The sequence below is a fragment of the Palaemon carinicauda genome, chromosome 19, assembly GCF_036898095.1.
Source record: "Palaemon carinicauda isolate YSFRI2023 chromosome 19, ASM3689809v2, whole genome shotgun sequence".
In the NCBI taxonomy this organism is placed as follows: domain Eukaryota; kingdom Metazoa; phylum Arthropoda; class Malacostraca; order Decapoda; family Palaemonidae; genus Palaemon; species Palaemon carinicauda.
Window position 1 is genome coordinate 50,323,224 of NC_090743.1, and position 26,599 is coordinate 50,349,822.

Below are 26,599 nucleotides of genomic sequence, written 5' to 3' on the forward strand. Positions count from 1 at the left end.
AACTTAGTTAAAACATTAATAGTAAACACCTATTCAAATTTACTTCCAAGATTGTTAGTTTAAATTCTGATCTTGTGATATAAAAGAATCTTGGTCTAAATTTTCCACATTCAGAATATTGAAAGGATTCCATAAAATATCTTCATCTTTTACAATTTTTTTTTTTAGATCACAAGATCAAAATTTAAACCAAGAATCTTGGAAGGAACATTGAGTTAGTGTTCATTAGAGGGGAAAGGTCCCATTTTGTTCCCTTTTTTGTCTTCTACCCCCCAAAAAATTGGGGGAAGTGCCTTGGTAAATAGACAGATGGCAAATAAATTAAAACAGGTAGAACAATTAAGTTGGGATCTACTATACATCAAGAGGGTGGATGTGAGGCTGAAGTTAAGAATAGGATAAATGCAGCAAGGGGAAAGTGGAGGGAGGTAGCAGCATTGGTATGTGGTAAGAAAATGCCAATCAAGTTAGAAGTCAAGAGCTATAGCACAGTAACAAGACCAGTATTAATGTACGGATCAGAAACTTTGGCTATACGACGAAAAAAAGGAAGTAAAGCTTGAGAGAACAGAGATGAGAATGCTAAGGTGGATTATGAGAATGTCACTGCTTGAAAGATTGGAAAAAGATGAAATAAGAAGAATAGAAGGTATATTCAGGATTACAGAAATGATAAGTGTGTCAAGGCTGAGATGGTGTAGGCACGTGTTGAGGATGCATGGTGAGGAGTGAGAGAGGAGGACTTGGGAGGAACCTATTAGGGGGAGACAAGCAAGAGGGAGGCAGAGAATTAGATGGCGAAATAATGTGAAGGATGATATAGAGAGAAGAGGTTTGGTGGAAGAGTATGCCTTTGATATAAGGCATTGGAGAGGGCACATCAGGCAACCAACCCCTTAATACAGGGATGACAGCGGGAAGAAAAAGAAGACCTTTTGCATTTAATTCTAAACATTTGATGTTTATTATGAGCTAATATACTCCGCAGCATTATAATCCAGTAATGCTTCCTTTCATTTATGAATTTGGGCCATATGATAAAGCGGTGGTGTAGGAACGTCATTCCGTGCCATGGTACAAATGTAAGATTACACCGCTGCTACAACATGAAATCAAATTTAATAAGTTCAATAATCTAGAACATTGGTAAACTAAAAGGGTAAAAGGTGGGTGAAGCCAGGGGGCTGCAAAGACCCTTAGTACTTTTAAAATGACAAATTCGTAGGTACTGTAATTTGGATTTTTCCTAACTATACAAACCTTAGCTATTTAATAGGGGTTATTACTTTTGGCGTAGCTGAAATGACGAGCCATTAGAATTTTAACAAGGGTTTGCTACCCCACCGCTAGTTAGCGGGGGGTAGGGAGGGTAGCCTGCTCCCCCCCCCCCCCCCACACACACACACACCTGTGCTTGAGCTCACTTTGCTTGGAGGTAGGACTTCAAGGGGGATAGGGCTGGCGGGCAAGTTTGATTAAATAGCTAAGGTTTGTATAGTTAGGAAAAATACAAATTACCTACGAATTTGTCATTTGTTCCGTAACTGACATACAAACCACGCTATTTAATAGGGGTGACTCACGCATTAGGAAGGGTGGAAAGTCCCTGCCAGTACTGGGTTTTGGCTTTGCCTGAGGACTCAATATTTGAGTGTGTTCGCACTCAGCAATAAGGAGTCCCTTCACCTCGCTAGAACCTTGCTACGCAAGGACTGCGGCCTACGCAAGCTGTGTGTGAAGGTAAAATAAAGTGTGACTCGTCCTAGGAAGTTGACCTGTAGTCTCTTAGAAGGAAACTTTAGGCTAGGACTCTCCCAATACCACCTCGTCAGGGTATGGGGACGTGACAGTATTATCTTAATACTCGGAACACAAGGAAACATGGTTTACCTGCAGTGGTTTGAGGTCAGCTGTGAAGAGAACCCAGGATGCAGCTTTCCCCAAGAGAGGGGAGGATGAAGAAAAGAGTAAGGGCCAGACAAATCTTTTTATTCATGCAGACTAAGACCGGGTAACAATGCACTCAACCTTCTGCTACTTGTCCACTAAGGAGCCTGAGGTTTTAAACCAGCTGTTGTGCAGCCACCACAGGGCCAATAGAAAACGTATCAAGCCTCCTGTGGGTCACGTCGTGCAGGTAGTGGGCTGTGAAGGTCGTCTGACGTTTCTACACCCCAGCTTGAAGGACCCGTGTCACTGAGAAATTTCTATTGAAGGCCAGGGACGTAGCTATGCCCCTGACATCATGTACTCTAGGGCGACGTGACGGAGGAGGGTCTGGATTCAGGGACAGATGGATCACCCTACGAATCCATGCCGAGATGGTGTTCTTGGTGACCCCTCTTAATCCTCCCAGTGCTAACAATGCTTGCACCTGGGGACGGACTGCAGCCGTTCTTCTGAGATATAGCCTCAGACTCCTTACTGGGCACAGTAGGAGAAGGTCTGGGACATCTGTTACAGAACGGAGACTCGAATCCGGAAGGAGTTGAACCGAGCGTCCGGCACCCCCTGATTTTGAGTCTTAGCACCAAACTCAGGGACGAATTTGAACGTTACCTCCCCCCCAAACCCTTGCATGGGCGATGTCATATGAGAGACCATGAAGTTCACTGACTCGCTTGGCGGAAGCCAAAGCTAGTAAGAACACCGTCTTCCAAGTTAGGTGGCAAACTGAAGCCTGGCGTAATGGTTCATAGTGAGGTCTCTTAAGAGACCTGAGAACTCGAACCACGTTCCATGGAGGAGGTCTCACATCCGACTGAGGGCAGGTAAGTTCATAACCTCGTATGAGTAGGGAAAGTTCCAGCAAGAAGAAAAGATCATTCCTTTGAGCCTGAAGGCTAGACTTAAGGCTGAGCGATAGCTTTCACCGCCGAGACTGAAAGGCGCATTTTCTTCCCGCAAATACACGAGGAACTCCGCTATTGCTGGAATAGTGGCATCGAGTGGAGAGAGACCCCTTCCACGATACCAACCACAGAAGACTTTCCACTTTGCCTGGTAGACAGATGTGGATGATTTTCGCAGATGTCCAGACATCCTAATCGCAACTTGTTGCGAAAATGTCCTCTCTCAGCGAGGAGACGCTGGATAGTCACCAGGCGTGAAGTTGGCAGCACCTTCCTAGCTGTCTTGGCAACCAGATCATGGGTAGCCCTCTGGGTCAGCGCAGCGGCAACTCCCCTTACCAACTCTTGCAGGAATAGCGCAGAAGACAGTGGCGCAAAAAGTAACTCCGATCTCTGAAAAGGAGTGACCCCCATGGAGAGGAAAGAACACACAGTTGTCCTCTTCTTCACAACTCCGGCTGTGAATAGGGCAGCCAATTCGTTTGAACCGTCCCTAACTGCCTTGTCCATGCATGACATTAATTGAATGAGGTTACTAGTGTCAGTGCCCTTCATTTCTGACACTTTCCTCCCCAAGGCTCCCAGAAACCAGTCCAGAAAGTTAAACACTTCGAAAGCTCTGAACATGCCTTTCAAGAGAAGGTTGAACTCAGACATCGACCACCACACTTTAGTCTTCCTCATAGCTAGCCGACGAGAAGATTCTACTAGGCTCGAGAAATCTCCATGGGCAGAGGCAGGAACTCCCAAGCCTAAGACTTCTCCTGTCTCATACCATACACTAGACTTGGAGGCTAGTCTGGCAGGATAAAAAGCAAAACACGTCTTGCCAAGGGCTTTCTTCGAATCCATCCACACGCCCTCTTAGAGGAGCGAGAGAGTACCATCTTCGTGAACATAGACGCTCTTGCTGCTTTACCAAAGGTAAATTCCGAAGGAGGAGAATGCGGAGCTACAGGAGTAAAATGGTCTGGGAATAACTCCGTAAGGACCAGCATCAACTTCTTGAGGTCCACCGAATGTTGAGGCGGTTTATCCTCTTCTCCCTCCGAGATATCGTCCAGCGGTTCATCCGGGGAGAAAACCTCATCCGGCTCCTCTTCCGAAAAATCAGCCGTCGCAGCATTGCCTTGTTCAGAGAGGCAACGTTCCTGTGTAGACGCGTCAGCGCTGAAGTAGGCGCGCTTGCGCTGTTCAATATTCCCATCTGCATGACGTTCACTAGCCTTGCGTTTTTTGTCACGTTCGGTTTGTGGAATAGTATCCAACTGACGCGAGGCAACTAGGGTCGACTGACGTGAGGGGTCATGGATTAGCTGACGCGAGGTATCATGGGTTGACTGACGTGTGCCATCGTGGGCAGACTGACGCTGACGCTCCGCGGTGTCATGGGTTGACTGACGTGTGCCGTCATGAGTAGACTGACGTGCGGTGTCATGGGTTGCCTTACGCTGACGCTCCGCGGTGTCTTGGGTTGACTTGACGCGTAACGTCTGCCTGCCGCTGACGCTGACACTCCGTATCGCGTCCGCTTCCGTCCTGCCTCTTAGCGGCCCATTCCATTGTTTGGCGAACGTCGTCGCGTTTGAAAGACTGACGTTCGGCGGTACGAGCGGTCGATTGATGCTGAGAAGCAGGTCCCTGACGAGACGCATCCACCTCAACCTGCCGTTGAACACTGCGGCCCAGAGATCGCCTGTGCGACAACGCGTCAGTACCGGAGACAACAGGCCGCCTGTGCGACAACGGGTCTAAAACGGAAGACTGACGCCCAACCGCACTGCCAACAGCAGGTCGATAAGATTGCATAAGCGACGAGAGTTGCTGCTTCATGCCCAACAGCATAGATCATTTGGGATCACCCTTAGGCGTGCGGCCTCTTCCAATGCAAATTCTCCTTCCTCATCGCTTCCAAATCGCTCCCCACTTTCGGGAGACGAACACCAGTCTGATGGAAGCGGCGGTGCATGAACCGTAACACCAGAATAAGGGATCAGCTCCGAATCTGACTGCACCAAACCTTTATCTATTTAAGAATACCCATTAGAGCATTTCGCAGGTGAACACTCGCCAAGGGACTGAAAACACTCGGGTGTATACCAATGGCTACAGCCAGGTTGTTGCGGAGGAGAATCGTGCTGCTGTACCACTGCGTGTGCTTTTCTCTTAAGAGGTCTAGAGGCTTGACGCCAGACCTAATTACGCGTAACTTCATCCGAAGATGGCGATAATGCACTAACCTCACCTTTCCTGATCTAGATATTAATCTCTGGCACCGTCGTTCAATTAGTTCATTATGTATGTTGCATAAGATTTTTCACAACTCTGACCATCCTTTAAATTCAGATCTCCCAGGACAATTCTATCCTGTTCGTAATACTAGGCAGGCAGTTAATTCTAATAGCCAGGCCTTCTCCATCACGAGGCTCAATACTACGCAGTACTCTAGAAGTTTTATTCCAGCTGTGACCAAGTTGTGGAATGATCTTCCTAATCGGGTGGTTGAATCAGTAGAACTTCAAAAGTTCAAAGTTGGAGCAAATGCTTTTTTGTTGACCAGGCGGACATAGTCTTTTTATAGTTTATTTGACATATTTGTATTTGATGTTTTTGATAGTTTATTATATGACATGTCTGTTTTGACGTTGTTTCTTATTTTAGAATGATTTATTGTTAATTTGTTCTCTTCATTTATTTATTTCCTTATTTCCTTTCCTCACTGGGCTATTTTTCCCTGTTGGAGCCCCTGGGCTTATAGCATCTTGCTTTTCCAACTAGGGTTGTAGCTTGGATAGTAATAATAATAATAATAATAATGAGGGTGAGCGACCTGTGATACGACAGCAGGAAAGCTCGAGGGGACGTCTGCGCGCGTTATGACGCCTCTCGTTCCCTTTCGCCATTCGACGTTAATTCTCCCATGGGTTTGGGAGCTTGAAAGAGGTCTTAGGCTAGGCGAACGACAGGATCGCGCAGACGCACCCTCCACATCACTGAACACATTAGCCGAACTTTTCGCACTTGATAGGTCGCCTGTGGGACAACTTTTAAGCAAATTAATTTCTGACATAATTTGGTTCTTGTCCGCCGCAAACGATTCAACCCGTACGCCGAGAGCTTGAATCACGGACAACATATCCATCGTAGGTTCCTTCGGTTCCTGATCTACCACTACGGGGGAAGGATTAGGATCAATGACATTGGATACAGGTAAATCTACAGAACGAGAAGCACTGCGTCTAATTCTGTCTCTCTCTAGTCTCTGAGTATAGTGCTCATAGGCTAACCCCTCACTTTTGGTCAAAGAAAAACATTCTTCGCACCGATCCCCCAAAGTATAAGTTTTACCCCTACATTTTACACAAATCGTATGAGGATCAATAGAAGCTTTAGGAAGACGAGTATGATATCCTTTAATACACTTCCTATATACAGGGGAGGGGTCGGCCATATTGAAGAGTTACGAGAGAGATCAAAACAAAAACAAGGGTCAAAACTATTTAAATAAACCCAAAACAACAAAGATTTCACGATAATATGAAAGAGAAATCAATAAAGCGAAAGCCCAAAACCAAAAGACAGTGTACATCACCAAATAAACCGTCCAAATCAAAGTAAGTTGCGAGTGAATTCCAATCGTTCCAGCCAGCAATGACGGCAGAGAAGGTCTGAATTGGTTGGAATAGTTCGGCCTGTCTACCGCGAGGGCGCTAGTATACACCTGGCATATCTGCGATTGCCACGAGTTTTTGAATTTCTGCCGGGCATCCAGGGACTTTAGCCATTCTTATATAACCAGCGGGTAAGTTTTATGTTTAAAAAATTAGTTTACTGCAATTACACTATATTATCAAGTTCAATCTTCTTATCTTCATGTAGGGTTAAGGTGCTCCTACTAATGACTAGAGTGCACCTACAGAAGTAAATTTTGGTTTCATCCATCAATTGATTTATGGCATTTGGGTAACATAGTTTCACTATTCAGCTAAAGTTAAGTGAGGTTGGACAGCAAAGCAAAAGGAAGGAAATGGGAATGTGTTAAAGTAAAAGGGTGAAGAGTGTCCAACTAGGGATCAAAGGAAACCGCAAATACCATTTAGTAATGGGCGAGTTGTAGATAGTAATACCACCAATGGGGATGAGGGACTTCTTATTCTATTTCTGGAAGTTAATCTTCCAACAGTGTAAATAAGGCTGTTTTAACCTGGGTACAGACACTACAACTACAGTACTATTGTGCTGCCATAAAACATGACAAATTCGAAGATAATTTGTATTTTTCCTAACCATACAAACCTTAGCTATTTACAAAGGGTTACCTTTTAGCGCAGCTGAAATGGCGAGCCATTAGAATTTATCGAGGGTGTAATACCCCCGCGCTAGTTAGCGGGGGGGGGGTAGGGGAGTGGTAGCTAGCTACCCCTCCTCCCCCTCACACACAGGTGAATGCTCACTTTCACTTAGAGGTAGGACTTGTCTTGGGGGACAGGGCTGGCGGGCAAATATGTGTAAATAGCTAAGGTTTGTATGGTTAGGAAAAATACAAATTATCTTCGAATTTGTCATTTGTTCCGTAACCGAAATACAAACCACGCTATTTACAAAGGGTGACTTACCCCTTAGGTAGGGTGGAAAGTCCCCAGCCATACTGGCTTTGGCTTTACCCGGGGACTCAGAATCCGAGTGAGTCGCACTCGAGAAAAGGAGTCCCTGCACCTCACAAGTTCCTTGCTCCGCAAGGAACCATGTGGCCTACGTAAGCTTGTGTGTGAAGGAAGAAGTGTGACCCATCCTAGGCAGTTGACCTGGAGTTCCAGAAGGAACTCTGGGTTAGGACGTTCCCAATACCACCTCGTCAGGGTATGGGGGACGCGACAGTATTGACTCAATACTCGGAACACAAGGAAGCATGGTTTACCTGCAGAGGTTCGAGGTCAGCTATGCAGAGACCAGGATGCTGCTTCCCCGTAGAGGGGATGATGAAGAAAGAAGTAAGGGCCAGACATACTTCTTTCGTTCATGCAGACTAAAACCTGATAACAATGCCCTCAACCTTCTGCTACCTGTCCAAAAAGGAGCCTGAGGTTAGACCAGCTGTTGTGTAGCCACCACAGAGCGATAGGAAACGTATCGAGACTCCTGTGGGTCACGCCCTGCAGGAAGCGGGCTGCGAAGGTCATTAGACGCTTCCAGACTCCAGCTTGTAGCACCTGCGTCACAGAGTAGTATTACTCGAAGGCGAGGGACGTTGCGATGTATCCAACATCGTGCTGTAGGGCGACGTGACGGGGGAGGGTCAGGAGACAGGTCGAGATGAATGTCCTTGAGTCCGGGCTGAAGAGGTATACTGGTGACTCTCCCCCATGTCCTCCTTGTGCTCCCAAATCGGCTGCAACTGAGGACAAACTGCAGCTGTTCCCAGCGCTAACCTCTCGATTCCTTTACTGGCAAGAAAGAGAAGGTCTTGGGACATCAGATACAGAATGGAGACTCAAAATCTTGAATGAATCGGACCGAAGGGCCGGGACCCCCCAGATTTTGAGTCTAGCCAACAACTCAGGAGCGAGCCTGAATGTTGCCTTCCCCTCTTCCTTAGAAAGGGGGGAGTCGTAAGAGACCAAGAAGATTGCTTACACACTGGCCGTGGCCAGAGTGAGCAGGAGACCCAAGGCGGAATACAATCCGAGGCCTGTCGTAAAGGGTCTTGAGAAGATCTCTTAAAGGACTAAAAGTCCGAGCCATGCTCCAAGTTGGAGGTCTTCCTCCGACTAGGGCCGGGACGATCGTAGCTTCGCATGAGCAAGGATAGATCCAGCGGGCAGGAAAAAGTTATTCCTTTAAGCCTGAAGGTCAGGAAAAGGCTGAGCGACAGGCTTCATTGCCGAGAGCGGAAAGGAGTTTCCTCCCGCCAAAAGGCAATCAGACCGTTATTGCTGGAGAAGAGGCCTCAAGGGAAGAGGTATATCTCCCACGGCACCAGCCACCTTAGACTCTTCACTTTGCCTGGGAGACCCCTGTGGATGACTATCGCAGATGACGCGACCTCCGTACCGCGACTGTAGCGGGTTGTCTCTTCTTGAGGAGGAGGCGTAGTGTCTCCAGGCATGAAGCCGAAGCGACGCCCCGGTTCGGGAGAGATGTCGCAGTGTGGTTGCTTGAGTAGTCTGCGCCGTGGGAGAAGCTCTCCCGGGAGTTCCGTCAGGGGAAGCAGAGGGTCCAGAAACCGTTCTGCGCATAGTCCCAGTGGAGCTCTCCCATTGAAAGGTTGACAGACAACCTGGTCTTGTTGAGACCCATTGTCCACAGACAAAAAGGAGGGAAGACGCAGGCGTCGAAGTTGTCCCACCATCACCTGAATGCATCTAGCCAGAGTCTCGGGGTCTGAGACTGGGGGGAAGAATAGCGGAAGCTTGAGGTTCCAAGCTGTCGCGATCAGGTCCCCCAGACCAGTACTTGCTGGTTACCCAAGGTCAAAGACCCCCAGGTACACTCTCTCTACGAGGCTCTGCTCGGATAGTCTGAGAGAACATTCCCCTGCCTGGAATGAGAGAGCCGATGGTGGTATTGAGAGAATCTCAATCATCCCGGTATCTCTACTGCAAGATGTGAAGGTGTGAAAATGCGTCCCCTGCTGGTTAGAATACGCCAGAATCATGAAGTCGACGCGCACGGGGCGACTCGGCAGGAGCTGTAGGATCTGTAGAGGGGCCAGACTAAGGCCCCTAAGCCAGCCTGAATGATGGAGAGGTATCCTTCAGGTCTTGACCATAGGCCTGGACCGGAACATGCCCCCCCCCCCTTCCTTTTGACGAGTCCGAGAACCGCATCAAGAATGTGGGGAAAGGACGAGAATATCCACTACCACCAAGAGGCTCCATAGGTCAACACCCATTGCAGGTCTAATAGTTCCGCTGGTCCCATAGGGGCCAGGAAGTCCGGTTAAACATTGCCTGAAGCCACCGGAACTTGGATCGCCCCACATGGAACTTTTCCTGAGGCGACCGTTCGGACTATAGACGGATCAATGAGGAAAGGAGAACTAGGAAACGTTTCAAGGTAGGGCTGAAAGCTCTGCTTGACTGAGAACAGGTACTGCGACTCTCCTCAGTCTTGCCACAGTCAACCGAAAGAAGGCTCGGAGGATGTGGTAACAGAATCTGGCGTCCCCAGGGGGTCACCCATCCAAGTACCGACGTTGCTTAACCTCGCTGGACGGACGAGAAGTGGGGTTTCCAACGTGGTAAGGCCGTTAACTCAATATCATGGCCAGATACTCCAGATGTTGAGGCAGAGGAAGAGAAGGCTCCAAGCAAAATACCATGAGCCCACACTCATGGTAAGCATCCGGAAGCTTGTCCCGGCGCTGAAGAAGGTCGAACCCGAGCCTACCGGCGTTGACCAGCCCTCCAAACAGCAGAGGAGGCGGAAGCCTGCACCTGAGCGGCCAAGAGAAAGGCAGGGAGAGTTCTCTGGGGAAACAAACCTGCTATGCCACGGCGGGATAGCCACACTGCATCATAAGCAGGAATACTTGCAGTCTAGGCTGAATTCGACGAGCACCCTGGAAGATGGATGGAATGGAAACTGAAAGTACCCGTCCTTCCGATGAAAGGGTTTAAGGAGTCCTGTCGCCTCGTTACCAGTCTGATCGATTCTGCTGGTCTACGCTGGCCGAAGTTTGTTCGACAAACTTGATCAGGGCTGAGAGGTCGACTACGGACATCCCCTCTCAGATCCTTCCTTACAAGAAAGGATCGACTGAGGGGGCCGGGGGTGAAGCCGTTGCAATATATAAGGGTTTGTGACTGAGAAAACTTTAGTGGTTTGTGTGTGTATGAAATATATTTGATTTTATTTTTTTTCTTTTGTATCCCTCAAGCCCCCCCTTTTTCCAAAAATGTCTTAATGTGTTATTGTTCCTTTCCAGGTATTGACAGCAGCCCCTACACTCAGTAGGGAGTGTAAGGGAGAGCAAATTTAGAATATTTCCTGTTATCAGTCTGTACTAGTCTGTGATGCTGTTCTATATCCATACCTTGTAACTAGAAGTAAGCTACTGTGTTGCTATATGAGAGTGTGTCATGAACATTAAATAGTTAACAGTAGCTATGGAAATGGCATATCTGGTCAGAGGCCCAAGAAGTGAATTCCGATGTTAGGAAGAGGGTGACTTTTGAGTTTAGTATGAATTCAGACTTATTCAAAACCCCTTCCAAGATTGAGAGATTTCAAATGTGCTGTTGACAAACTTTTCGAGACATTAATGGTGGGCCCGCACAGACCTGTACGACATAGTATGCGGCTGTACTTTTCAGAAATTAGGACTGTTTAAGTGACTTTGCATCCCAATGGTGGACGGGAGATTGATGAGAACAGTATTAATTTAGGGAAAATTGTGGTACTGTATTTTTCACCGTTATATGTTCTTTATAGATGGCATACTGGTACTTGCCCAAATAGATACACGGTTAGGTGTGCCTTGGTTTAGACTTGGCCTGTATAGGAACACTTATGAGTGTCCCACCTGGGGGAAGAAAATTTCCTGTTTTTTATCACTGTTACCCTGTTGCTGAAGTTTGACGTTAAGGAATGCTAATTTTGTCTTTAATTTTCTATTTGGATTGATGGGTCCATGCTAACATAACCCTAACAGTTTTGTACAAATAAATTTTATTTTCTTGTTTTTGAACACTGCATATCATTACTGTTCCTACACCAATGTGCCCCCCTTCCCCAGCCACTGTTTTTTAAGATCTCTTAAGTACCGTAACTTATCATAATTCTTTCCTCCCACACTGTGTCCTGTAATTAATTAAACAATATTTCCTTTCACCTAATGTTCTTATACTTGTACTTATGATCAGCAAGCAAAAGGGAGGAGAAGCAAATGGGTAAGTCAGGTTCTAGCTGGGTCCCCTTGCCCAGTATAAATCAAGGGGTGGTGCCCAGTACTCAGGTCTGTTGAACTGTTACTCAGGTTTTTGGGTATTCCACTGTTGTATATTTTTTGTGTAGTGAACGTCGGGTTGTGGTCGGCATTCGGACACTAGGCAGTTCGGGTGCTACCTCTGGCCACAGTCCGCAAACCACTACACCGTCGATGATCCTAAGGAAGACCTTCGCCTAAGGTATGGATCATTCTGCCCAACCGGGCAACTCTGCTGACGCTATGGCATAGAGGTTCAGAGACACTGAATTCGCTGACAGAGACGGCAGGCGCGATATCCTTGGCTAATCACAGAGATTGTGCGGGAATGGGCATCGGGAAGCTGTCATTCGGATGAGTAACCTTAAGCATCATCCCAGCGAAAAACCTGCATTCCTAGAGTTCGTGAACTCCTTTTAGGACTATGCCCCCCCGGGGGAGTCTCCCGTGCCATCTGTTCCAGACAGGAGGAAACTGCAATTGGACACCTTGTCCCAGTTGTTGTAGCCGATAACTTAGGCCGACGTGGTTGAAAGAAAAGGGCGCTGGAGCCCTGCAGAGTCTGGAAGAAAGCGCCTTGGAGGAGTGAAACCGGAAGTCGATTTCCTCCGCACAGCAGCTATCTAAGTCTCTGTCCTTAGGCACAAACAAACTCTTCTCAAGGATGGAAGGGTGTCTGAGGTCGTCGACCTCCACAGATGAGACACCCGAAGGAAGCCCTCAGTCAGCGCGTCCAGATGGTACAACATCGAGCTTGTCCGCAAGTTAGATACTTAACGACGAAAGGCCAAGGTGCCTGAGCTCGAGAGGAGGAAAGTACCCCTGATCTTCCTGTAGCTTCCTTGAACCAAACCTCGGGCCGTAACCGAGGAGGGAAAGAACCTGGTAAGCTCCCAGAGGAAGGGGTAAGCAGTCACCCCTTGTCCGATGGAGAAATCTCGAACGGAAAGCCCCCCCCCCCCCCCCCCCCCCCCCCCCGCCAAAAATCCTTCCAGGGAATGACGGGGAAGGGCTAACCCAGGTTCAGGAAAGAGGAGTGTTGCTCAGATCTCCCCTAAGTTTCTCCTATTCTTGCAAGTGCCATGCTCTGCGTTTACGGGGTGAGGCCGTGTTCTGGAAATACGCTCCAGAAGAACTCGCCAGGCTGGCCATGCTGCGAAAACCCCATTGGGAATCGTGGTCGCAATCGCCCTGGAGCTCGCGCGACGGTAATTCAAAGATTTTCGCGTGGGCGAACGTGGAAGCGCCCATGCGCGGTAACGCAAACGAAGGTGAGCGAAGAAGCGCAGAAGGAGGGCGAGCGTGGTAGGAAGGGCGAGAGCTGGTGGTCGGCGAGCGATAACCCATAGACGAGCAATGGATACTGCAAGAAATAAGCCGACGTTTGTGCGAAGAAACACTGTAGGTTCGCGCGACGGAACACCATCCGTCCGCGCGATGGAAAAACCGTTGGTTCGCGCGTGGGCGAACATTGGAGAGCATGGGCGCGGACGCGCATGAGCGTAGACGTGCAGGCACGTGGGCGAATGGTCGCGCGGGCGCACAGGCAAGCGGTCGCGCGGGCGAACGGTCGTGAGGGTGGGCAGGTGGATGAGAGCGAGTCCGAGGCGGCGAACGCAAGCGTTAGCGCGATGGCGAGGAAGACCGCTGGCGATATGGATCAACAAGCAATCGGTGGTGAGCTGGTGAGCGCTAACGCGCAGGTTGGCAATGGCGCGTTGTGTTATGCCGACGCGATGGTCGAGCAGCATGCGCAGGTGAGCGATCGTGCGTTGGCGAGCAGTATGCGAAGGTGAGCAATCGCGAGCAGCATGTGCAGGAGGGCGATCGCGCGATGGTGATCAGCATGCGCCGGGTCGCGCGATGGTGATCAGCATGCGCAGGGTCGCGCGATGGTGATCAGCATGCCAGGGTCGCGCGATGGCGATCAGCATGCGCAGGTGGGCGGTCGCGCGATGGCGAGCAGCGTCTGCAGGTGGGCGATCGCGAACCGCATCCGCAGTTGAGGGTCGCGCGATGGCGATCAGCATCCGCAGGTGTGCGGTCGCGCGATGGCGATCAGCATCCGCAGGTGTGCGGTCGCGCGATGGCGATCAGCATCCGCAGGTGTGCGGTCGCGCGATGGCGATCAGCATCCGCAGGTGTGCGGTCGCGCGATGGCGATCAGCATCCGCAGGTGTGCGGTCGCGCGATGGCGATCAGCATCCGCAGTTGAGGGTCGCGCGATGGCGATCAGCATCCGCAGGTGTGCGGTCGCGCGATGGCGATCAGCATCCGCAGTTGAGGGTCGCGCGATGGCGATCAGCATCCGCAGTTGAGGGTCGCGCGATGGCGATCAGCATCCGCAGTTGAGGGTCGCGCGATGGCGATCAGCATCCGCAGTTGAGGGTCGAGCGATGGCGATCAGCATCCGCAGTTGAGGGTCGCGCGATGGCGATCAGCATCCGCAGTTGAGGGTCGCGCGATGGCGATCAGCATGCGCAGGTGAGCTAGTAGCTGGCGAACCATGTTCCTTCAGAAGTGTTGGAGAACGTTGGCGTGCCGGCTGTAACACACGCGGGCAATCCAGAGATCGCCGAGAGACAGGTGATCGCTGGCGAGCTGATGATCGCTGACGAGCAGAAGGCTACGCGTGGAAGCCTGCGCATACAAGAAGAGTCCTTGACCCCGACCTGAACCGAAGTTCTAGATCGCGAGGGCGAACGTGGGCGCGTAACAGGAACCAACAGGAACAGCAGGGATGATCATCTTGAAAGCGCTGACGAACAGGAGAGCGCTGATGAGCAGAAGAGAACACAGCAGAAGGGCGCGCAGGGAAACCCTGACACGCAAGGGAAGAACCCCCGTGGGGGCAACCCTTAGCCCCGAAGGGATCGTTGTCCGCTGGGAGGCTGATGTCCGTCGGAAGACCGCTGTCCGTCGGGAAGACCGTTGCCCGTCGGAAGACGAGATCAGACTGCTGTCCATCTGCACCAAGGCGGAGGATCGAGAAAAAGGAGTTGTAGGCTGCAAACGGAGATCCAAAAAGGCGCCACAAGCACCCTTATAGGGAGATGAGAGGCCCTTACGACGAGGCGGACGGTGGGCCTTACGGCGAGGGAGGCCAACAGCAACAGCAACAGAAGAAACCTCCGAACAGGAGTCTCTATGAGTGTACTCTCTCGCGAACGAAAGAGAAACACTTCGTAGAAGAGACTGGTCAGCCAGTGACCTAAAAGGAGCAATCCTCCGAAGAGGAGCTCCTGCAGTTGCCCAGCCCTTGAGTGAAACTGCAGGTGCGACCGCTCAGCACCAAGTGCATAGTCGCACGAAAAAAAGGCAAGAGAAGAACCCCCCAAAAGGGGAAAAACTCAAGCCTGGACAGGAAAAACTTCCCTCGGAAGGAAAGTTACCCGCCCAAGGAGGCAAGCCTCCTGAGAGTTCTAAAATGAACTGGAGAGCTGTCCGTCGTCACGGGAGTACTTCCAGTAGAAGGAGACACGGCCCTGACGAAAATACAAGGGGGGAGGCAGCAACAGCCGAATCCCCAGGACTCAACCAGACAGCTCACACCGTTGCCATATTACAGAAACAAACTAGATCGGTAACTGTAAAAAAAATAAAACAAATAATATTAGTACACATTCATTCCCCCGGGAAGGCTCCGAAGAGGAATCCCGAGGGAAAGGAAACAAGAATTACATAACAGGCACGTGCCCTCACAACCACTTACACTCACGGAAGGAGAGCTGTAACCAAAACAGAATTATAACAATTATAATTATGTAACTATGTAATTATGTAATTTAAAAATGAATGAACACTAAAGAAAGAACGAAAACCTTGAAAGGAATCGTTCTACAAGCTGAAAAACAAAAAACAACTACAATTAGATTCATAACTAATTGAGACAAACGTACGGCGTAGCCACCCCCCCACCCGGAAAGGAAGCTACAAGGGCGTAGTAACACGTAGTAAAAGGGTGAACGACCTCAAGAGAGAGAGAGAGAAAGACATAAGTCAAACTCGATCGCCACCCATAAAATTACGCCGTGGTGGCCTAACTGCCGAGGACTCCACGTAGATATCGTACACTACACACACAAATCTGAAAAGGAAACTTACTTATTTCTATACTCAAATATATATACAAACATGAAAACGTGTTTACATATACTGTATATTGAGTAAATGAAAAGTAAGCGATTAAGTAAAGACAAAACAAACAATGGCTGCCAAGAGAGGACCAAGACAGAGACGTCTGTCACAGTCCGAGCCAAAAGTGAAAGTGAGCATTCACCTGTGTGTGAGGGGGAGGAGGGGTAGCTAGCTACCACTCCCCTACCCCCCTGCTAACTAGCGCGGGGGTATTACACCCTCGTTAAATTCTAATGGCTCGCCATTTCAGCTGCGCTAAAAGGTAACCCTTTGTAAATAGCGTGGTTTGTATTTCGGTTACGGAACAAAGGTACTTTCATGGATTAGTCGCCCTCTAGAATTCTCTATTCATGGCCACCTCTTTTAGCTCTTGGTACCTTCTCCCTCCCTTTAGGACAACATAGACTTTCTTTTCCTTCCTCTGGGTTTTTGTCCTTCAGTAACCCAATCCCACTTAAAATGTGTACTATCCAGTTTTTCTGCCTCCACTTTTTTTATGTAATTAGGGTTCTTTCTTCTCCAACTATTCTTATCCATATTTCAAATGCTTCCTGAAGTTTCTTGTCTGTTGCTTTTATAGTCCATGTTTCAGAACTGTACAATGCTACACTCCATATGAAACATTTTACAAATCTTTTCTTCAGTTCAATTTTCAGTTTTCCAATGTTCTTCTCCCTCTCTCAAAAGCTACCTTACCTTAGGCTATTCTGCTCTTAATCTCTTTACTGCAGTTTCCATTTTGTGTTATAATACTTTCCAATTACTTGAAATAACTGACTTCCTCCACAGCTTCATCTGTAATCTGCATGTTTGTTGGAGGTCTTTGTCTTCTCGTAGTTCTCTTAGATATATTAATTTTCATTCCATACTTCCCTGCTGTTCTTATTTATCATCCTCTGCAAACCATCTCTTGTGGTAAAGACAACTGCTTTGTCATCAGCAAACATTATAGTTTTCACTATTTCGCCTCCCACCTTAATGCCATTTTCAAGTGCACATACTGTACATTAATTCTCTTTGTCTCTTCCAAAAATTATGGATTTCCCACAAAAACATCAAAATAAATTATGGCATAACTTCAACATACTAGACAGAGAGTAAGTCATAAGCAGTAGCCTACCACTATTGTTAAGACCTTCCATGGTGGCCTTGATTTCTTTGGATTTTCTGTACCATCATATTTTGTAAATATTGCTTAAGAAGTTGAAATCTGATTAGGCCATATATTGCTTTCTTACTCTACTATTTCACCTATTCTTATATTACTTTCATACTCGATTAATTGTCATAACTTTATGTAATTAAATACATCAGCAGTGGTGGCTCCATCAAGGAACTGGACACACCCTTATTTTCTTTTGATAGCATTCAATATAATTATTTGGAGCCTTTGTATATTAGCGGCCAGTTCCTCACACGTTCATTAAAAATGGACATCAACTAACCTGAACTATTCCCCCCTAACCTAACCTACAAGCCATGTCCTTACCTACTTAACTAACAGGGGGGGGGGCCTAACGTCCCCTGCGACCCCCCCTTACACTGCCGTACTCTAAGTTAGACATAATAATACACACAGGTGGCCGCTATTATACATACACATCCATTATTTTTTTCTTTAATTCTTTCTATATACAGGTACTTGTAAATATATAATTTCTACTCTTTAATGTCAGTTAGCCATCTCCAATTTACGAACAAATAAAAAAAAAATCTTTGTATGCGACTGTGCACTTCACAGTTCCAGCTACGTGGTGTTTAGCTGTTGCAGGCTTAGTAAGCTGCACACAAGGCTGAGAGGGAGAGAGAGAGAGCACTGTTGCTGCCACAGTGCTAATCTTGGTGTGTTTGTGGGAGATAGTTATTTTTTTACTCGATGTGTGTTGTGCTAGAAAACTGTGTACCATTGTCCTGATTGTGATAAAGTGTAGAATTATATTAAATTATCAACCTACTTCCAGCTATTCTATTTGATTATGTTTAATGGTTCTCTTACATTTTTTTTTTAATTCTCCTGATAATTCCCAAAATTATATCAAAGGCAGAATGCAGCTTTACAACACAAAATACAAAAAAAACTTTTCTAAGAAATACTAGGAATTTGGAAAGACAATGATTTTGCAGCTTTCAATGGTGGAAAAACTTCCTAAGTTGTCATGCAGATATCAAGAACAAAATAATTGTTATTGTTGTACAAATTAAAACAAGAAAAATGGATCTCACTTTTGAATGAATAGATTAAGCTTGAACAATGACAATTTAGGTTATATAGTAGTAAGTTAAAAAGTTTGATTTTGTTCTTTTAGAATTCTACCAAGTTTCTGAATACTGTAATTACTTGCTTGTTTCTTTTAACAAAATATTAAAACAAAGGCTACAAATTTTCTGGAGTAGAACCTCCACTAATATTAGCCACGAGCCACCACTGTACATTAGTGTAAGGACACGGCTTGTAGGTTAAGTCAGGGGGGGTTTGGAGTTTTGGTTAGTAGGTATCCATTTTTTATGCACGCTGGAGAACCTGGTCTATGATATACAAAGGCTCCGGGAAAGTACTTAAATTTGATGACTTGCTGGAGGAGCTATTGCATAAAATTACCAACAGCTCTTCTAGGAGGGTGCTTGAAAATCAAACCATTGTTCTCTAATCTTGGGTATTGCCAAAACCTCTGTACCATGGTCTTCCACTGTCTTGGATTAGAGTTCTCTTGCTTAAGGGTACACTCAGGCACTCTGGCTGAATGTAGTTTGTAGGACAGGCGCAAGAACCCGAGGATTTAGACTTCAGCGACTACAAATATTAAGGTACCTTTTTTATTATTACAATGTGGATAAGATATAATTCAGTGCTGCCTTTAGCTTTTTTTTGTGTAGGAGAGAGACTTACAAAGGGGGTCCGGGGGCTTGTCCCCGCCTAGGGGTTGTGACTTGGGAACTACTAGGTTCGGTTAGGTTGGGTTTGTATGATAGCGAGTGTTTGGGGGGTCGCACGGGGGCGTTAGAGCCCACCCTCGGTAGGTCACTAAGAAGGTAAGGACACGGCTTGTAGGTCAGGTTAGGGGGGGGGGGAGTTTGGGCTAATTGTTGTCCATTTTTCTCGCACTTTCCAACATTCATGCGCCGAGTGGTCCTTGTATGTAGATTGTTGAGACAAGCATTTACAAATTTAGTGAATTCATTATTTCATTCTGTTCAACTTCCCATGAAAAACTTGATAGGTGATGATCTTTACTCTATTTTCTAGCAATCGCGACCTTGTCCTAGTATGTAGTTTGTTGGGATAAGCATTTACAAAACTAGTGAATTTAACATTATTTCATTGTGATCATTCCCTTGAAAAAGAGCCGATTTCGGACATTTTTTACTTGATTTCCGGGCGGTCCACGGCCTGTCCCCACAAACTACAAAGGCTGCTTTATTTCTCTTCCTCTTGTTTGGTTACCAAAGTTTTTATAATTTATATAGGAAATATCTATTCTAATGTTTTTATTCATAAAATTTTCAATTTTTCCTTGATTCCTTTCCTCACTGGACTATTTACCATGTTGGGGCCCATGGGCTTGTAGCATCCTGCTTTTCTAACTAACGTTTTAGCTTAGCAGGTAATAATAATAATAACATTCGACTTAACAAAGGGTACGAATGTAAACATTCTAATAGGCCTAGGGAAGTAGTAGACTACACACAAAAAAAAAAAAAATCAAAACCTACACAAGCTATTAACCACCCGAGTACTTAATGTAGCCTCTACTGACAAAGAAAGTTTCGTTAAATACTTTATCGTAAAATCGGTGTTAGGAGGGCCGCCTCCGCCACAAACATAGGTCTAGTTATGATTATTTACAATGAAAACATTACATTGTTTACATCACAAACATGCCAAGAAAAGTCGCAGGCAATGACAACGGTAGGAAGTTCGGAATGCACAACATTCCACTTTAAACATTCAAAGGATGCACAGGAAAATTAACTAACAAAAGAGGCTTTAAAAAAAAAAAAACACATTTCTTGGGTGTCAATGGCACCGTATAGGACACTGTACAATGGCCTCTTGGCCAGATCTACTCCTAATCTAAACCCTTACCTTTTTTTATTTTACACGCCAAACCGTGTGGGTCATATACTAATTTTAAGGTCACTAGCCCCCCATATTTATCTGTCCTGGTACCATCCTCGTGATATATTTTACACGCAACCCTCTCGTACACCATCTGTGACGCCATTTTTCTTGGCCTATCTAAGGCCGTACGCCTTTCAAAATAAGAAGTAGGATTTGATTTATTCACAGATTATTCATATATATATCACACACAAACTGATTATCAGAATTAATATTAAACCACATTTTTTATAGAATAAAATGAAAATTGCACGCATTTTTTTTCATAATGATTATATTCATAAATTATAAAGATGGTATAAGGGAAAACTCGATTTCTTCGCAGCTTCAAAATATACAAAGGCTCAGCTGAATGACGCTAACTAGCAGTAGAGCTTATAAACAATAGTCCCTCGAGATGCAATTTGTTTTTATCTCTTATATCCTAGCATTATTCATATTGATAGTTATGACTAACAACTTTTTTATTTAGTCACTATACCATGGACGACGAATCACCATATTTTTAAAACGAAATAGTAGATGTCACATCATAATCGGATTAAAACATTTACCGAATCTGAAATACTGATCAGTCAGTCTCAGCTGTTCTCTCGTAGTCTTACTACGGAGTGTGGTTGTGTCATTCATTCACTCACTCTTAAGATGGTAACAGATGACGAGTTATCGAGGTAAGTTAGGTCATTGTCTGTCACTTGGGGTTGCGAAAATCATGTAGTGATTACGAAGAACGCGGTCTATTTGCTGTAATAGATATCCTTAGTAGATGAATTTAGACCAAGAAATTAGAACATCGTTTAAATTAGGCTATAGGGCACAGATAAACCTTAGAATAGGCCTTATTACATTGTAGCTGTTCATCCAACTGTTGTGGTAATAGTACCCTCATGGGTAAATATATGATTGTTTGTCTTCACTCTAAAATACTTAAACATTACATTTTTCCAAGTGGTTACCTTTGGGGTTGAAAGGCACAAGTAGCCATTAATCCTTTAAGATATGAAATAGTGGTGTCCCTGATGTATTTTAGGTATTTGGTACTAATTTCTGGGCAAATGCAAGAATATTTTCCCAGTTGGTTCTCCTGCTTGAACCTTAGGTTAGGTGGTATTTGTGTGTTGGTTTCCTTTGCAAGATGATGTTTTTCAGTCACAGCATGCAATTCATAGCCCCTAACAGTCATAACTTGTAGAATTATCGGTTTTTATTATAGTTACGGACATAAAAATCTTTTCTACTTTAAGCCAGGTTTTCCCTAAAGAAAAACATTTGCTTTCTTGAAAAATTGCACTTCTTTTTACTGGAAATAAAACTTATCTAAAAGATAATAATCAATGGGGTTAGTGTGTGCATCTCAGCATGTACCGCTTGCCAGTACATAGGAGCATTGTTTTTTATGAGCGCACGGCGAAGAAAAAACAATTATATTCATAAAAGATATCCTTGTTCTAGACATTCCAAACTGATTTGGAGTAAATCGAAAAATCTGTTTTTGGGTGAGATAGCCATGTCGTCCTGATAAAAGGTTCCTTTACTTACTTACTTACTTGTTTTGGGTTTAAATCCAACCCTCCACTGAAGTCGAGTGAACTACTTCTCGGGCGGGTCCATATTAATCATCTAACGAAACATTTTCATTATAACTTAAACAATTCTTTGATTGTAGCATCTTCCAAATCATATGATCTTGTGAAAAGTAATGTCTTTAGTTTCTTCTTAAATTCAATTGCTCCCTTTAGGTCCTTCATTTCTGTTGGCAGTTTATTATGTCTAGGCGCACAGTAGCTAAAAGCCCTTTCACCAAATTTACTATTTGTTCTTGGTTCAGATAGCCTATGTTTGTCACTCATGTGACTTATGGTAACCTTTGGTTTTAGTTCTAGTTTATTCAGGTATTCTTTTAGATATTTTGGTTCATTTTGATTCAGTATCTTGAATGTTAGTAAGAGTAGCTTGTATTCAATTCTCGCTTTTACCGGCAGCCAGTGTAATTTAATTAGTGCAGGGGTAACTCTTTCCCTATTGTGTAGTCCTTTTATTAATCTAGCGGCTGTTTTGTACTCTCTGAATTTTCTTCAGCTGATAATTTGGTAAGCCATAGAACAGTGAGTTGCAGTAATAAATTCTTGAAAATATGTGGTGATTAATGAGTATGGCCATAGATTTTTCATCTAAGTATTTACTAATAAATGCTATGTTTCTAATATGATAGTTACAATTTCTTACCATATTATTTATATGTTCATTCATTGTCAGTCTATCATCCATGATTACTCCAAGATTTCTGACAGATTTCTTTAGGTCAATGATCGATTGACCTATTTCAATTCTTTGGAAGCATTCAATTCTTTTTATATCTTTTTCATTTCCAAAAATAATACATTCACTTTTATCTTCATTGAGCTTGAGCTTTTTTGTTAACATCCAAGCCTTAATGTCATTCATTATTTCATGTATCTTTCTTTTAGCTTCATCAACTGATTCTATGGGGAAATAGAATTGTGTGTCATCAGCGTATGTTTTAAACTTAACTCTATGAGTTTCATGTATATTAGCCAGTTCAATCGTGTAAATTTCAAACAGGAGAGGTCCTAGTACACTTCCTTGAGGCACCCCTTTGGTTAGTTTTCTTGTCTCAGATTCAACATTTGATATTACTACTTTAACTTTGCGGTTTTCAAGATAACTCACAAACCAGTCATATGCTCGTTCTACGATGCCCACAGCTTTAAGGTCTTCCATCAGATATGTATGTTCTACAGTATCAAATGCTGCACTTAGATCAAGTATCACAAGAATGCAACACTAGCCATTTGTTATAATTTCTGTTATGTCATTTTTAATCGCTAGCACTGTTTTTTCTGTGGAGTAATTTTCTCTGTAAACAGATTGATCATCAGGTATGGTATTAGATTTTTTCAGATGTTTCCAGGTTTGTTCGTGTACAGCAGTTTCAATAATTTTCAAAAAATATGACAGATTTGATATTGGCCTATATGAACTTAAATTGTCTGCATCACCTTTTCCTTTATACACAGGCTTGATACATGCAACTTTTTCACAATCAGGGAAAACTGCCTGTGTTAGACTCATATTTACCATGTTCTGCATCACCTTTTCCTTTATACACAGACTTGATACATGCAACTTTTTAAATATTTAACTTAGCCGGTGAATATATAATAGCTGTAACTCTGCGGCTCGACAGAAAACACACTCAAAAAACTCGCGAGCGATCGCTATGAAGGTTGCGGGTGTGCCCACCAGCGCCAACTGTCGGCCAGATACCACTCTTGCATGTAAACAAACCCTTCAATTCTTCTCTGTCGACGTTGACGACAAGACGTATCAATACTCGCTGTAGAACCTGGAGTTTTCTCAACATATTTGGTGAAGTACTTCATTTTGGTTTGAGCTTTCGCAGTGCAGGTGTTTTATCTTCATCTTAAATCTTGAACTCGTTTTTGGATAGATTTAATTTTTGATGACAAGAGAGAGAGTATGGACTTTCTTTGACTTTTAAATGGCCGACCCTTCCCTTAGACGGAAGTGTGTTTTAGGCTTTTAGCAATTATCTTATCACGTTATAAATTAATTATAGATTTTCCTCTATATATTTTATATCTCAACCGCCTTTATTAGGCCTCTTCGATTAGCTTTCCATTTATAATAAACATCAAAATAAATTTTAATGATTTGTTTATATGCGACCTTTCCTGAGAGTAGGTGGTCCTAACTTGGAAACCGAAGTTAAACAACGTTGAGCCCTTTTCAATCGTAAATAACTTTTACAGAGCTAATGATTTAAAACTTATTAAATGAAATATTTTTAGTAAATATTTTATGATAGTTTTTTTCTTTGAATAGTCTTCGTACTGTTTCAAAGACGAACTAACGTTTAGTTTATTTATGCTACGCAGTTTGCGCTCTATCGTTACGATAGAGAGAGAGAGTATCACGGTTTCACTTTGCAGAAGGAGTAAATCGATTCTGACGTTTTGTTCTTTTTTCTTTCAAAGCTTAAATGTTTTAAAGACTATTTTAAAAGAACTTTTAATTGAAAAACCTTTCAGTTTTTTCCTTTGGTGAAATAACCTGTTTATTGACGAAAGGTAAGTGGGCTCTTCTCTTCGGTGCGAAATCAAGAGAGAGAGAGAGATAGAGACGGAGAGAGAGAGAGAGGAGAGAGAACGTTCCGATCTTTATCTCGTCCCAAGCGAGTAACGTTGTTCTCGAGTTACTCTCGTCCCTAGTCTCTGTACGGGGAGAAAGGATAAAACGTTTTTAGTTTTTATTCTCGTCCCAAGGCACTGTACGGTGAGAGATTGAAAACGTAGTTTTGAATGAACTAGTGTTTAGTCTCTTCCCCAGCCACTGATTTTTTTATCTTAAAATATGTTTACTGTTTTTTGCTGGTATTAATGTGCTTACATTATACGACTGATTTCGCAATTACAACCTTTTGATGAGGGTAGAATTGCGTGCTTCAGGTAGAAATCAGTTTTATTCATTCCTAATGTGAATTGTTAAAAAATTCGATTTCAGTGAAATAAGTGCAAAACAGAAAATCGTAGTGATAAAGTGATATTGCGCAAAGTGTTATCAGTGTTGCGACCGAGGGTTCGTCTGTTCGTGCCTGTCGTTCGCCTAGTCCGGGACCTCTTGCAAGCTCCCAAGCCCAGGGGAGAAGTAATGTCGTACGACTTATGGGTTCGAGAGGCCTTGATCAGCGAACAGACGTTCCCTCTATGGTATCAGGTGTATCTTACCAAGATCACCCCTACCATAAGGCGAGAGAGACGATTTTCTCCTCGTCATCCGAAGGCTTTTCGCATAAGAAACCGTGGAACAAGGTTTCGAGGCCCTTTAAGCGAAAGTCAGTCCTTTCAGGACAGGTCCAGCGTCCTGGTTTTAACTATTAGGACAGCTCTGACCCTATGCAGTCATCGGAAGACTGCTCGCCGCCTAACAAAAGCGTAACACAGACTCCGAGAGTCTTTTTGTAGGCAAGGTTTTGCGGTCACAGACGTTACCCTCGTCTCTTACCGCAACCATTCCCGTTGATCCTAAATGGGTTGTACGGCAAGACATGCAGAATAAGCTTGCCTCCCTTATGGAAGACTATTCTGCCGATAAGTCCGTTGAGCCTAGCCGTTTATCTCATCGAGATCCTGGCCTTCAGCCACCCTAACGTTCCTTTGTGCGTCCTGTTGACGTTGGCGTAGCCAAGTCACGTCAGTCAGGTTGTTTAGAACCACACTCGATGCGGTCTCGTGTGGATTTTCAGCCACATTTGGACGTTAGGCCACTTGCTGATGCTCCTGTTGACGTTCAGGACGTTCGCCAACAATCGGAGTTGACTTGTTTTGACGCTGAGCGTCAACCTCCGCATTCTAGAGTTGTTTTGACTGCTCAGTCTAGGCGGTCAAAGCAGTCTCGAGTGGACGCTGTGCGTCCTCACGCACCTGCTGTTGTTGACAGTTCACAGACTGTCAAGCAGTTACATGACGTTGCGTCCTGGTCCGCTACTAATGCACCAGTGCGTGTGGACTCTGCTTGTAAAGCATTTCCACCACGGTAGGTCTCTCCCTTGCTTGAGACTCGGCTATTGTCGGACAAGGTTCCTTCAGATGAGGAAGTTGCTGTTCCCCCTCCTACTGATATTCCCTTGAGGACTCTGTCAGACGGAGAGGAGCCTAAAGCTGCTTAGCCCTCTATGGACTTTAAATAAATCATGCTGATTTTTAAGGATCTTTGTCCGGATCTTTTTGTAACTGCTGCTCCTCGTTCGCCTAAACGTCAGAGCTTACACTAGGCCTAGCTACTTCGAAGCCGTTGTTTTATAAGCTAGTGCTCTCTCGCTCTTCTAAGAGAGCTTTACGATTGCTAGGCGACTGGTTTATCACCAGGAGGAGTTTGGGGGAGACAGCCTTTGCTTTCCCTTCTTTTAAACTGGCTTATAGAGCGAGAGTCTGATATGACACGAGAGAAGTTCTCGGCTTGGGAGTTCCTGCCTCTGCCCAGATAGACTTCTCAAACCTCATAGACTCTCCCTGGCGCCTGGCCATGAGACGCTCCAAGATTTTACAGGTCGACTTCAGAGCTATTTTCGAGCCTTTGAAGTTTTGCTGTACAATTATGTCATGCATAAACAAGGCTTTCAGGGATGGCTCCAATGATCTGACAGCCACGTTCTCTGCAGGAACAAGTCCCTCAGGGATGGCTCCAATGATTTGGCAGCCATGTTCACTGCAGGAGTACGTAAGAGGCAAGTGCGCTCAATGTGTTCATTGTCAAGACAAACTTCACGATGAAGTCTACCAGGCTGTCTTGACAGCATTTATGGAAGGCGACTGGATGGTCTCTCTCGACCTTCAGGAGGCATACTTCCACATTCCTATACACCCGGATTCCCAACCGTTTCTGAGGTTTGTTTACAGGAATGTGGGGTACCAGTTTCGAGCCCTGTGCTTTGGCCTCAGTCCTGCGCCTCTCGTGTTTACGAGGCTCATGAGGAATGTGGCAAAATCCCTCCATCTATCGGGGATCCGAGCCTCCCTGTAC

At 45.1% G+C, this 26,599-nt stretch overlaps 2 protein-coding genes across 3 annotated transcripts in view; one reads left to right on the forward strand and one right to left on the reverse strand.

Moving 5' to 3' along the window:
- Positions 1-20,164, reverse strand: part of Art4 (arginine methyltransferase 4) — a 188,398-nt gene extending 168,234 nt beyond the window's left edge. The window contains exon 1 of one of the 2 annotated variants that reach the window (XM_068393560.1): positions 20,000-20,164. In XM_068393560.1, coding sequence (XP_068249661.1) covers positions 20,000-20,138 — 139 coding nt within the window. In that variant the 5' untranslated portion in view covers positions 20,139-20,164. The remainder of the gene's footprint in view (positions 1-19,999) is intronic. The other variant, XM_068393561.1, reaches the window with a different exon arrangement.
- A 248-nt stretch (positions 20,165-20,412) lies between these two features.
- Positions 20,413-26,599, forward strand: part of LOC137658633 (protein POLR1D-like) — a 79,257-nt gene continuing 73,070 nt past the window's right edge. The window contains exon 1 of the mRNA XM_068393562.1: positions 20,413-20,706. Within this exon, the coding sequence (XP_068249663.1) occupies positions 20,558-20,706 (149 nt within the window). The 5' untranslated portion in view covers positions 20,413-20,557. The remainder of the gene's footprint in view (positions 20,707-26,599) is intronic.